This window comes from Phyllobates terribilis, unplaced genomic scaffold (assembly GCF_046119375.1).
Source record: "Phyllobates terribilis strain yellow unplaced genomic scaffold, ASM4611937v1 Scaffold_13__5_contigs__length_258822181, whole genome shotgun sequence".
NCBI classification, from domain to species: Eukaryota; Metazoa; Chordata; class Amphibia; order Anura; family Dendrobatidae; genus Phyllobates; species Phyllobates terribilis.
In genome coordinates this window covers 125854393-125868440 of record NW_027362773.1, presented here as the reverse complement: position 1 = coordinate 125868440, position 14048 = coordinate 125854393, and the positions used below count along the sequence as shown (strand labels likewise).

The following is a 14048-nucleotide window of genomic DNA, read 5'->3' as shown; positions in this document are numbered from 1 at the left end:
ATGTAGTATAGTTCCTCTGATTTGCGTATCCCATATGCAGGGCATTGCAGTAGCTTAGTTATCCATTGTTACGACAACTAACTGTCACTACTTGAGCGGTCATAACCATGGATACCTAAGCTACTTCAATGCCTTGCATAGTGAATCAGAAGAACTATACTACATTTTTAATTGGAGGTATTTGCTATTATTATTATTATTATTATTACTACACCTACTACATATTGGGATAGGTTCTTGGAGATGGGAATACCCCTTTTAAAGAAACAGAGTAGCACTGTGAACTGTTCTGTTTCCTAAATACCATACATGGCAATAACCATTTTTAAAGGGAGTCTTGTCAGCACAATTTAACTGTTCAAACCAAGCACAGGCACTCTTGTTTTCCATCTACTTCCACCGTCATCCGACTCCTGTAAAGCCAGAGCTGTCAATTGAGGAGAAAGACAGACTGGGATGGATGGAACACAAGTAGGTGGGAAAGTTCACTGAGCTTTTTGGCCATGCCGAGGGTGCACCGAGCGCCTGATCTTCATTTAAAGAGTCATTTTGTGCTGGCAGACTCCTTTTTTTTTAAAAAAAAAAAGCTTGTTGACCAATGAGGCCTCTGATTGGCTCAGTGGTCAGGTGATTGGAACAGAATGTCATAGAATGAATGTGACTTTTTTACTTACCATGCCAGTCACTTAACCTTTGTAGCCAATCGGATGCCTCAGTGGTGCGGTGACCAAAGAACAGGATGTCATTGCTTCCATGCATTTTGAAAATTAATAAAGTGACATATGATGGATCCATGGAGGCGTGACAGCAGATGAATATGCCTGATTTCATTATTTTCAAGCCATCTATACCGCCGTTACAGTTTTTGTTGAGGCAGGACAGCTCCTTTTTAAATTAAAGTTCATAGTTGTTGTTTGTTTTTTATCTGTGCTGTTCAGCTGCTCTATTGTTCCGCAAAGACCGCACACGTTGGGTAATGAAATGGATTTAAAATTTTCTGCATTTTACTGTCTTCCAGCATGTTCTTCTAAGTTTAAAGTTTTTTGAGCTGTCCTGGGATCACACGTACCCAGACGAGGAAGAACACATTCTGTGGCTTGAATTTGATGGAGACAATGAAGGAACACCAGTAAATAAGTTACTGAAAATCTATTCTAAGCAGGTATTAATCCTTTATGTTCTAGTAATGTATATCTGGGTTTAAATTAGGCGATTTTTTTTTTTTTTTTTTTTTTTTAATTCACCGCAGATTTATTAAATTGCTAGATATCAATGTGTCAATTCTCCAAGAAAAAAAAGTGAAATGTAATACTTTTTGTACCCAAAAAAATGCTTCTATTAAAAAGCGCTACTTAGCCCCCAAAAAACAAGCCTGTATATGGCTGCATGACAAAAAAAATATACTTATGGCTCTTGGAATTCAGCAACAGTAGTAAACCATGTATTACCAGAATTGTACCTGCGCATAGAATAAAAGTAACACCATATTTATGGCACACCGTGAATGTAAAATGAAAAAAATAATAAACTGCAGTTTATTGGAGTTGGTGTCCTCTTGGTCACTTAGACAGCAGTAGTGATCGTTAGTGCTGACTCTTGATTTTAGATGGTTATCACCTATTTTTACTAGTCTTTTGCAGGATATATCTTCCTGGATATACATTATAGGGAACTAAACAGTAGATTCATGCTGCCCAAACTACGGGCAGCATGACTGCCACAGGCTGCATTATAGCAGCTGTGGTGTTTTTCGAAAAGCAGGTCGAGGACTGTGTCCCGGATGACTACTGCAAGGCAAGTCCACAGCAGCTTCTCCTCGTCCTGATACCCTACACAGGTCTTTACTAGTGATAAGTGAGTGTGCTCGTTTAACCGAGCACAATCTGGTGCTTTCCGAGGATCTTCGGCGTACTCGTATATTATGTTCAAGTCCCTGTGTCTGCATGATTTATGGCTATTATACAGCCTCAACACATGTGAGGATTTCCTAACAAACAGGAAATCCCTGCAAGTGTTGAGGCTGTAGAATAGCCATAAATCATGCAGACGCAGGGAATCGAACATAATATACGAGCACGCTGAAGATACTCGGAAAGCACCAGAGCATGCTCGGTTAAACGAGCAAACTCACTCATCACTAGTCTTTACCTATGTGGTCTCTTCCCTATCAGTCTACGGAAGGGCGCAGGAGAAGCCACCAGGGACTTGCCTTGGACTAGTCATCTGAGACACATAGTCCCCGGCCGATTTTTCAAAGTATGTTTTCTTGGACATGCAGCGTTTTGGAGTACAACATATAATAGCTGTCATTTCACTATAGCCTACCAAACTGTCATGTGGCTCTCTATGTAAGTGTCAGTATGCGAGCTAGGCTTTGTGAATCCACTTTTAAACTACTTTATTACAGGCACCACTTAAGTAGGAAACCTGAGATAGATATATATAGATAGATAGATAGATAGATAGATAGATAGATAGATAGATAGATATTATAATAATTTATTAAGTATAAAATATTTATTACTGCTCAAAAAGATAAAGGGAACACTAAAATGCCACATCCTAGATATCACTGAATGAAATATTCCAGTTGCAAATCTTTATTCCTTACATAGTGGAATGCGTTGAGAACAATAAACCATAAAAATCAAAATTAATATCCCATGGAGGTCTGGATTTGAAATGATATTCAAAATCAAAGTGGAAAATCAAATTACAGGCTGATCCAACTTCAGTGGAAATGCCTCAAGACAAGGAAATGATGCTCAGTAGTTTGTGGCCTCCACATGCCTGTATGACCTCCCTACAATGTCTGGGCATGCTCCTGATGAGGCTTCGGATGTCCCCCTGAGGGATTTTCTCCCAAACCTGTATTAAAGCATCAGTCAACAGACAGTCTGTGGTGCAATGTGGTGTTGGTGGATGGAACGAGACATGATGTTCCAGATGTTCTCGATTGGATTCAGGTCTGGGGAATGGTCAGGCCAGTCCAAAGCATCAATTTCTTCATCATGCAGGAACTGATGACACACATCAGCCACATGAGGCCTAGCATTGTCATACATCAAAAGGAACTCTGGGCCAACTGCACCTGCATATGGTCTCACAAATGGGTCTGAGGATCTCATCCCGGTACCTAATGGCAGTCAGGGTACCCCTAGCTAGTACATGGTGGGCTATGCAGCCCTCCAAAGAAATGCCTCCCCACCATTACCCACTGTTAAACTGGTCATGCTGGAGGATGTTCCAGGTAGCAGAACGTTCCCAACGGCGTCTCCAGACTCTGTCACATTTGTCGCATCTGCTCAGTGTGAACCTGCTCTCATCTGTGAAGAGCACAGGGCATCAATGTCAAATCTGCCAATCTTGGTGTTGCCTGGCATACAAGCACAACACCCACTTGTGGACGTCAGGCCCTCATACCACCCTCGTGGAGTCTGTTTCTGAGAGTTTGAGCAGACACATGGATGTTAGTGGCCTGCTGGAGGTCATTTTGCAGGGCTCTGGCACTACTCCTGTTCCTCCTTGCACAAGGGAGGAGATAACAGGCCTGATGCTGGGTTTTGTCCTCCTACGGCCCCCTCCACGTCTCCTGGTGTACTGGCCTGTCTCCTGGTATCTGCTCCATGCTCTGGACACTGTGATGACAGACACAGCAAACCTTCTTGCCACTGCTCTCATTGATGTGCCATCCTGGATGATCTGCACTACCTGAGCAACTTCTGTGGGTTGTAGACATCGCTTCATGCTACTGTACCTCTAGGGGTGAGAGCAATGACAAAATGCAAAAGTGACCAAAATAACAGCAAAAAAGGATGAGAACAGAGAAATGGTCTGTGCTCTCCACCTGCTGAACCAGTGCTTTATAGGGGGTGTCTTGCTAATTGCCGATCATTTCTACCGGTTGTCTGTTCCATTTGTACAACAGCAGGAGAAATTGATTCACAATCAGCGTTGCCTCATAGCTGGACCGGTAGATTTCACAGAAGTGTTATTGACTTGGAGTTACATTGTGTTGTTTAAGTGTTCCCTTTATTTTTTTGAGGTGTGTGTGTATTTATACATATCCAATTGAAGATCTCTACGAATTACAATATGTAAAATGGCCTTAATCTATTGTAAAGCTTTACTAAAATGAATGACACTATTTTTTTTTTTTTTTTTCACAGGCCGAGCTGATGAGTGGCCTGATTGAGTATTGCATAGAGCTCAGTCAAGGTAATGACTTGCCATCTCCAGAAACTATTCCTGGGATTTCACATGACTCTGAGAAACGCACCAAGCTACGCAGACAGGAAAGCGTTGTGTGTAATCGCATTAAAAATCTTACAACCATAGATTATGTTGATGACGGTAAGTCTCTAGTAGCGTGGTCGAGTGTTTACAAGCTCTTTTTTAATAGAAAAGCTGGGCGAATCGCTCGAGCATATGATTTGGCCAGGTTTAGCGTCCCTGTGCTCCTCTGATGCTACCGCGGCATCATCATCGGAGAGCGCGCATCATCATCGGTCCAATGGCATGGATACACCGCTGATCAGTGCTGTGAACCTTCATAAGCGTTCCCAAAGATGTCCAGTCAAAACAACCCATCAAGCGAATTGGCCAACCAGATAAAAATCTGTGTTTAAAATATGAATTTATAAAACTTACTAATATATTTTTATTATGAAATCTGCCTAGAATTCTGAATTTTTCACTCATCACACTGCATGTCAGACTTTGTTTTGGCACAGAAGGGGAGCTCCATCAACCATCTCATCCCTGTGTTGGCACATGACCATTGACAGGATGAATAGGGCTGGTTGACGCTTAGCTAGCCCCTTTCACAGCTGATGCAGAGGAGGAATTGCTTAGTTATTGCACAGAGCCCCCTTTATGCACATCACTAGTCATTTGCCAACAGAAGGTAAGGAGGAAGTCCCCTTTCTATGTCGGGACCAGCTGTGAAGTCCGGACATATCAGGTACAGATATCATAATGAAAGATTGGGCAGTCATGAATGTATACAGCACTTTTATCTCCTGGACTCAATATACCACTACAGTAAGCAGTGAAGAAGCCAAATATGTTGATAGGCCAGAAACTTTTCTAGCTAGGAAAAGAACTGTAATTCACATAGAAAATCTTTCCCTAAAGCCTCATCCAGACGTCTGTTTTTCCACCTACGTATTTTATCTGTAGTTTTCACTGATAGAAAATGTAAACATTATACTCTATGGAGCTGTTCACATGTCCAGGTTTTTCTGCAGACCAAAATCTTGGAGACATTTTTTTGTATCAGCATCACAGATGAAAATCATTGCTACAAGTCTATGGTTCCATGATGACATCAGCATGCAATCTGTGTGATGTCCGCGATTTAAAGGGGTTGTCCAGGCTTGGGGCTCAAGTATGCCATCACTCTGTGTGACTGCAGACTTGTGAATCCTCAGTGCAAGCTGTTAGGATTTGTCGGGAGCTGGCGGGCCTGTGACCTCAAATATGCGATTTGCATACATGTAATCACGTGCCGACTAGACGTGCACAACCTCACTCAATACAAGTGAATTGAGCAATGCTGGACACTTCTAGTTGCAATTTGACCGTACGTCTACAAATTGCAGCTCCCAACACACAGAGAATCCTGACAGTGAGTGCTGTGGGGATTCACAAGTGACTGTAGATTTGAGCCCCAAACCTGGACAACCCGTTTAACAATGAATAGGAGAAGCTTTTCAATTAATTTATTTTTTTTGCATACGTGAAAATTACTCATGAAACATGAATGGTAAAAAAATGACCAAACACTGATGTAATGTGAATTCGAAACACTGATGTCACGAAGACCATTTTTTGCTAATGTGAAAAATCACTGAATGGGGCCTTAATTAATAAAATCTACTGTTTATTTCAGTACAATTAAAAACAAAAGACAACCCCAATAATGCAAGCATAAAAAATGTCCAATATGCACGTACTGTTATGCAATTTGGAGGAAGAGTGTTGGTAAAATAAATCGACAAAAAGTATAGGGCAATAAAGGGGTTTAACAAAATTAGTGTAAACTAGATAATAAAGAGATCCTGTTACGACCCTATAGTGATGAGCGAGCATGCTCGCTACTGCTCGAGATGCTCAGTGAGTATTTCCGGGGTTGCTTGGCGGGAGCTCGGGTCACCTCTCTGCATGTTTGGCGCTCTTTAGAGTGCCAATCAACATGCAGAGATTGTCTGCCACACACTGTAATGCCGCAGCCATGTTTGTTATGGCATTACAGTGATTGGCTGGCCGCACAGCGTCATCAGGTCTATATCAGACCTGGCGCCGCCATGCTCATCACAGTCTCTCCAGAATCAGTGTAGGGAGAGCTGCTGTTGAGCTAGGGAGAGATTTGCTTGTTTCTAGTTAGTGTAGGTATACCAGACTATATTAGAGACACATACTCATCTCAACTAACAGTCCTTCTGAGGACTAATCCAGCTGCAGAGATACCCTGCCTGCCTGCCTAGCACTGATATATAGCAGACTGCAGTGCAAATAGCAGGAGGGTCCATTCCAGTTCTGTCTGCTGGTGCTTTTGCAGATATTTGTAGAAATAGCCCCAGGTATCAGGAGCCAGGAATAAATTTATTTATTTATTTATTTATTTTTCATCTTAATCCTGATTATTTTCTTAAAAAGCTATCCAGAGAACACTGTTTTTCTGCGCCATTTCCTTGTTGGCAGTGCAGAATACAGCCAGGTCCTTTCCATATTACAGCGCTAGAAATCCAGCTATTTAAAACTGTGGTTTGTCCGTCACACGGATCACATATAATTGCGCTGAAAATATTGCCATTTCTGGCCTCCATTGAAATTTTGTTGCAGTGTGTCAGCGAACTTATTGACACGAGGTCTGCGCTGTTAAAAATAGTTACCTACAGGCCAGCTATTTAAAACTGTGGTTTGTCCATCACACGGATCACATATAAGTTCGCTCCAAATTCAGCCATTTGTAGTGAGCATGGAAGTTATTGTCCTCCATTTAAAATGGGCAAGGCACCAGGCAAGGGACGGGGAACTGGACATGATGCTGATGGTAGAGGCCGAGGCCATGGGCAAGCTGAAATTGTGCCACAACAAACACCCACATCTTCTCGCTCGACCTTCCTGTCCTAATCAGTAGGGGACCGCAGAACACCACTATTGAACACAGAGCAGTGTGAAAAGGTTATTGGTTGGATAGCAGATAATGCTTCCAGTCACTTAGCCACCACCACCACCACCCTGTCTTCCAAACGGTCAAGTCTCAGTAGCCGTGAATCTGGACCGCATATTCCTCACCCTGATCCTCCTTCCTCCCACCATGTCGAGTGCCCAGAGACAACTGATCCCACTTTTTGACACTCCGAAGAGTTGTTCACTTTTCCATTTATTGATTCGGGCCTCTCGCCTGGTCCACTTGAAGGGGGGCAAGAGGAGATCGCATGTAGCGATGCCCAATTATTTGAGCAGCCACGGTCATACGAAGGCGACGGTCGGAAAGTGTCACAAGAGGTGGACGATGATGAGACACAATTGCCAGAAAGTCAGGAGCAGGACCAGGGTGCGGAAGTGGAAGACGAGGTGGTGGATGATATAGTAATTGACCCAACCTGGCAGGAGGACATGCAGAGCGAGGACAGCAGCACACGGGACGGGGGGGGGGGGGGGGTGAGGCAGGCAGGAAGAAGCAGTGAGGTGGCCGCAGACAGAAGGCGGGCAACCGTTCCCCGTAACACCAATACGACGGAAGTTGCCAGTACAACTGTTGGGTCTTCCCGAGTCCGGTTGTTTTTTAAAGAATCTGCCGATAACCCCAAAAAGGTCATTTGCACCACCTGCCAGGCCAGCATCAGCAGGGGTAGGCAAAACTACCAGCCTGACCACCACCAGCATGATCAGGCACATGGCAGCAAAGCACCCGACTTTGTGGGCCGAACCCCAGGGTCCTGGAACAGTGTCTACGGGTGACACCACTGCTTCTTCCGTTGTTGTGCGTGCAAGCCAATCCCCTGTCAATAGTGCATGCGATGATGCCTCCTGCCCTGCACCTGTCGTTGGACACACTCAACTAGCACCATCAGCAAGCACATCCTTGTCTCAGCGCTGTGTTCAGTTGTCCATACCCCAGGACTTGGAACGCAAGCGCAAATACGCAACTAACGCCCCACAAGCCACACTACTAAATTCCCACATTTTGCGACTGCTTGCGCTCGAAATGTTGCCTTTTAGGCTCGTGGAGACGGAAGCTTTCCGCAACCTGATAGCGGCCGTCCCTCGGTACTCTGTCCCCAGTCGCCACTATTTCTCCCTGTGTGCCGTCCCAGCATTACACAAGCACATGTCCCACAACATTAGCCGTGCCCTCAACAATGCAGTTACAGGGAAAGTCCACCTAACCACGGACAGGTGGACAAGTGCTTGTGGGCAGGGACGGTACATCTCGCTGACGGCACACTGGGTTAACATAGTGGAAGCTGGGACCCAGTCGGATCTTGGGACGGAACACATCCTCCCGACGCCGATGATTGTGGGCCCTAGGTCAATCAGGGTTGCCCCCACAGTCTACAGCTCCTGCACCTCATCCTCCTCCGCATCCGCCTCCTCTTCAGTCTCCATCTCCGAAATGCCCATTTTAGAAAGTCATCTACAGCTTCCACCGCCCTTGCCATGTTTCAGCAGCGTTTGCAGCTTCTGGCTCACCGACTGATGTGTGATGTCCCCACGTGTTGGAACTCTACACTGCAGATGTTGGGAAGGATTTGTGAGCAGAAGAGGGCAGTTGTCGACTACCAGCACCAACAAGGCCGTCAGTATTCAGTTCAGACTCCACACATAAGACCTCAGGAGTGGACATGTATGTCAGACATATGTACCATCCTCCAAAACTTTGAAGACTCCACCAAGATGGTGAGCAGCAATGACGCCATAATTAGCGTCACCATCCCACTTCTCTGTCTTCTGAAACGCTCTCTGCTCACAAAGAGGATGCATTGCTGGCGGAGCACGATGAGATGGAGCAAGGAACCATACAGGGTGATTACACACAGCCCAGCCTCATCTCATCCCAACGTGGATTGGGTGACATTGAGGAGGAGGAGGAGGAAGAACAGGAGCTAGTTTCATGCGCTATAGACGGTACTACCTGCACAACTGTCATACCGTCTGTTCAGCGTGGATGGCCTGAGTACAGGGAGAAGGAGGAGAGCATGGTCAGTCGTCGTCTTGGTGAGGACACGGAAGTCTTGCCTGTTAGCAGGCTGGCACGCATGGCTGAATTTGTTACGCTGCCTTTCCCGTGACCCTCACGTTCTCAAAATTTTGGGTGACCGTCATTACTGCTTGGTGACACTTCTAGACCCACGCTACAAGGAGAACTTTATATCTCTTATTCCTGAGGCGGACAGGTCTACAAAAATTGTGCAGTACCAGAAGGCCCTTGTTGCGGAACTATTAAAAAAAAATTCCCATCTGAAAACGCTGGCGGCAGAGGTCACAGTTCGTTGGACAACCAAGGAGTACAGGTGAGAGAGACACAACTCCAATCCAGCAGAGGCAGGGGAACACTGTCAAAGTTCTGGGAGAGTTTTCACAGCCCGTCCCATCGCACAGGCCCTGAGGCGCAGGGTACTCTCACAAGGAGTGCCAAGTTTGGGAAGATGCTGAGGGAGTACCTTGCCAACCGCACTAATGTCCTCCGTGATTCCTCTGTGCCTTATAATTATTGGGTTTCCAAGTTTGACACGTGGAATGAACTGGCTCTCTACGCCTTGGACGTCCTGGCCTGCCCTGCCGCTAACTTTTTATCAGAGCGGTTTTTAGTGCCGCTGGTGGAATTATAACTGATGAGCGCATCCGCCTGTCAACTGAAAATGCGGACAGGCTGACTCTAAGGCTGTGTGCACACGATGCGTTTTTAATGCGTTTTTGCAGCTGCGGAAACGCATTAAAAACGCATGGTAGAAGGGCAGCAATGTTCCCCAATGGAAATCCGCATGTGCTGTGCCCATGCTGCGGATTTTTCCGCAGCGTTTATGCTGCGCTCAAAAATCCGCAGCATGTCCATTAATTCTGCGGAAACGCAGACTTTTCGCCGCCATTGACTTGCATTAGAACGCGCCAATACCGCAAGACTGCATTTGTACTTGCGTTATTGGCGCGTTCTAATGTGCGGATGGTACCCGAGTGTGGAGAAGAGGAGACTCTCCTCCACACCCAGGTACCATAAAAAAGCTGTAAAAAAAGAATAAAATAAAAAATAAATGTATACTTACCTTCTGTCGGCCCGCGCACCGCTCCTGCTTGGTTCCCGGCACTTTGCAGTGAGTTGAATGACCTGCGCTGACGTCAGAGTCATGTGACGGGTCACGTGACGCTGACGTCGGCAGGTCTTTCAATTCACTGTTGCCGGCAAGGGAGAGCGGAGTGAGCGGGACACCGGGGGCCATCGGAGGGTAAGTATACATTTATTTTTTTATTTTTACCACTCTCTCGGGTCACACTATGTAAATCCATGCTGGTTGCATGGATTTATATAGTGTGACCTAGTTGTCGCAAGCACTTTCCAAGTGATGCTAATCGCTTGGAAAGCACTTGTCAATCCGCATGCGGAAAGGTCAGTGGTAACGCTTCATTTCCGCATGTCCCTGGCAGGAAAATGCATGTAAAATCCGCATGCGTTTTTTTCTGCCAGGGAGATGCAGAAACGCTCAGGAAAAAATCCTGAGCATTTCTGCATCTTGTGCACATAGCCTTATACAAATGAACAAGGGCTGGATTGGGCCAGACTTCTCAACACCACCGAATGATAGCAGCGGAACATACTCAAATCCAGTGGTTTTTTTGGGAGGTGTATTCCCATGCACCTTTTCACACCCACACATGGGTATACGCTTCCTGATTTTGGCTATTTGCTCTTGTCCTCCTCCTTCTCCTCATCCTCCATCACCATATCACCAGGGTGACCGTGGTCCGTGATGCAACACCCACATAATTTCTTTGAAGGGTGTTTATGATGCCCGTAAAAAAAAATTTTTATGCAGTATGTTCATGTATACCCCCCAGGGGTAAATGTTTGTCAGCCCATAAACTTAGTGCATGGGCATTACAAGTATAGGAGACCCACTCCTTTCTAATGGGAACATTTTTTTATGAGGCCCTCCTCCATGTCTTTTCCAAGGTGCATTGGAGTGCCTCCCAATTTTTGGCAGCCCTTGCATTCACTGCATAGGCCAACACTATGGGAGACCCACTTCTTAATAATGGGAACATTTTTTTTCAGGAGGCCCTCCTCTACGTCTCTTCCACGGGGCATTGGAGTAGGTCCAAATTTTTGGCAGCCCTTGCATTCACTGCATAGGAAAACAGTATGGTAGACCCACTTCCTAATAATGGGAACATTGTTTTCAGGAGGCCCTCCTCTAAGTCTCTTCAAAGTGGTATTGGGGTGCGTCCAAATTTCGGGCAGCCCAGTATAGGAGACCCACTCTTTAGTAATGGGAACAACTTAGCATAGCCGGCTGATGGCTCTCTAACAATAGTGAGGGCCAACTGCTGGCCCTTTAAGAATAGTAAAGGCCGCCTGATGGCCCTATAAAAATAGGCTTTGTGACTTTCCTTCCTTCATAAATGAAACTGGATGTGTCTGATCATGTCTCACACACCACATGGCCAGATAAGGTTGTAAAATGTTAAAATGACATCTCCCAGTGAATGCATTTGTCACGGTTGAAAGCAATGCAAAAGTGCAAAAACGCTACGTGTGAACATAGCCCAAGGTGTGGAGGAGTATTTTTGGTTATTTATTTTGACTTGTATACAAGTCATTACCCTGGAAAGGATGTTCCTTAACATATTTCCCAGGAAAATCCATTTTGGTTTTGTTTTTGTATGTTTTATTGTGAGTCTGTAAAAGTGGCGTAATACCTCTGACAACGTTGTTCACAGTAGTGACCTGGGAGTCAGAAATGCTTCCAGGGGTCCTCCCCATGCTATTCCCATGTCATATGAGCACTGTTCCCATCGATTTGGGCAATTTTTAGACCTCTGCAGACCGCCGGGGGGAGCCACCTGAAAAATGCTTGAGTTTCCCATAGACTTACATTGGGCTCTTTGCTCGGGTCGAGCACCCGAGCATTCCAATTTGATCGACCCGAGCATTGAGCACCCCGTAAGATGTCAGTAAACCCAAAGGTCTATTTGGAAAATAAAATAAGAGTATCTCAACATGTTGCCCGTGGTACTGTGAGCAGCCTGCATGGCCTAAACATACTACCATGGCCTTCAGCGTCTCCGTTCTTGTCTCCCATCGAGCACATCTGGTTGACAGTTGCTAAGGGAGCTGGCAGCAGTGGATTTTGATGATTTGCCCAAGTGCATTGAGCGTGGCAGAACATTCCTCAGACGACCATAAATAACCTCATTGATAGGAGCCAAGGCTGTAAGTGCCGGGATTTCTGCACGTGGCACTCATACTTAATACTGAATAAATTGAGATGTTTTGAACAATTTAGTTTCAATTTTTTCAGTAATTGCATATCATTAACCTGTCTGTCAATCCTGTGATTTTCATAATTCCATGTCTTTTCCTTCTTGGTGTTGCAATTTCTTTGTGATGTAGTGTATTTTGATGCTTTCACATCCAGGTTCTTATATATGAGCTAGCAGTAGGTGCAGCTATTGTACAATGTTGCTACTGTAATTACAAATATGTGACGTGTCCTATTAATGCACATTTTGCCTTCACTCTCCTTTCAGGTACTGAAATTAAACGTGTGAAGCCGAAAAGATCAGCGTCCTTTTTCAATCGGCAGTCTACCCACAGCTATGCTTCTGTGCAGCCTTCGGAGACTCATGGGCAGAGTTGACCGTGGCTTCAGTAGAAAGCCAAAGACCAAATTGACTTCCAACGCACTGAACCTTTAATATTCACTGTATGGACCAAGCCAAAAATTGAGAACTTTAACAAATGTGCCTAATGATTTCCCTGCTGTATCCAAAGTGATGGACCTTCAAGGTTGCCAGGATGTACATATTACCCTGGAAAGTCAGCCTTTCATTTTCTTATGTAAAAAGTGCCTTCATTTCTGTAAAGCAAAAACATCTTGTGACCAAGCTGCATAAATGTCTTCCTATATAACTCATGTTATCTATCTATCTTTTGTGTCATACACAAATTATTTCCTGGAACAGTGAGTCAATATCTTAACTTTGAATAGGCCAATAAATCCTAAATCAGACATAAATTTGGCCTATGGATTTAGGTATTTGAGTGATCTGGTGCACTTATTAATTTCTACTATGTACAAATAACAATATTCTGTTAATCTCATGCTCTTTATATATTAAAAAAAATGGTAAAATAAACTGTTCTTTACTGTTGCAATTTTTCAACGGTTAGTCATCATTTTACTAATTGACCGTTATGTATATATGATTTTATTTTATTTTTTTTTCAAGTAAACATTTTTTGGGTTTCTTTGTTCTTACAGGTAAAACTTACAGAGGTGAGACCCCCCACTTTTTTTTTTTTTTTCACTTAAGAGAAACCATTCCGTGACCCCCTGGTGACAGATTCCCAGTTACTACATTCTGCATACACATAAATAGAGATGGCTGCCCTTAGGGTCTGTGCTGTGTTTTTGTTGCACTTTTTTTCAGTTTTGCCACAAAACCTGAAGGGATTCCTGATTCCATTTTTGCGGCAGATTTCACCCATACTAACGAGTGGGGAAAAACACGTAAAAAAAAAACATGTATTGTATTCTGTGTTTTTCCTGGCAATATATCTGTTTTTGCAGCAGATTTTTCTGCTGCAAATACTGAACGTGTGGACATACGGTGTGCGATCAATACAAAAAGAGACCCTTTTTTCTTTTTTTCTCCATCCAGAACTCCCATGGACTCCTATGACTCACTCGCAAGTGTGGCCACATTTACATTGAGGCTCATAGAGAATGTGGTGGCTGGAAATCTGTAAGTGGAGGATCACAGCACTCCAATAAAACAGTCACCTATTTGTCATTTATGACCTCATTTGATCATGTCCA

General features: G+C 44.4%; 1 protein-coding gene and 1 long non-coding RNA gene across 2 annotated transcripts in view; one reads left to right on the top strand and one right to left on the bottom strand.

Moving 5' to 3' along the window:
• Positions 1-13392, top strand: part of FRMD8 (FERM domain containing 8) — a 34967-nt gene extending 21575 nt beyond the window's left edge. The window contains exons 9-11 of the mRNA XM_073658607.1: positions 1019-1162; positions 4170-4353; positions 12757-13392. Of these exons, the coding sequence (XP_073514708.1) occupies positions 1019-1162; positions 4170-4353; positions 12757-12866 (438 nt within the window). The 3' untranslated portion in view covers positions 12867-13392. The remainder of the gene's footprint in view (positions 1-1018; positions 1163-4169; positions 4354-12756) is intronic.
• The window catches only part of LOC141174025 (uncharacterized), a 44231-nt gene that overhangs the window by 23263 nt on the left and 6920 nt on the right, over positions 1-14048 (bottom strand). The window lies entirely within an intron of this gene.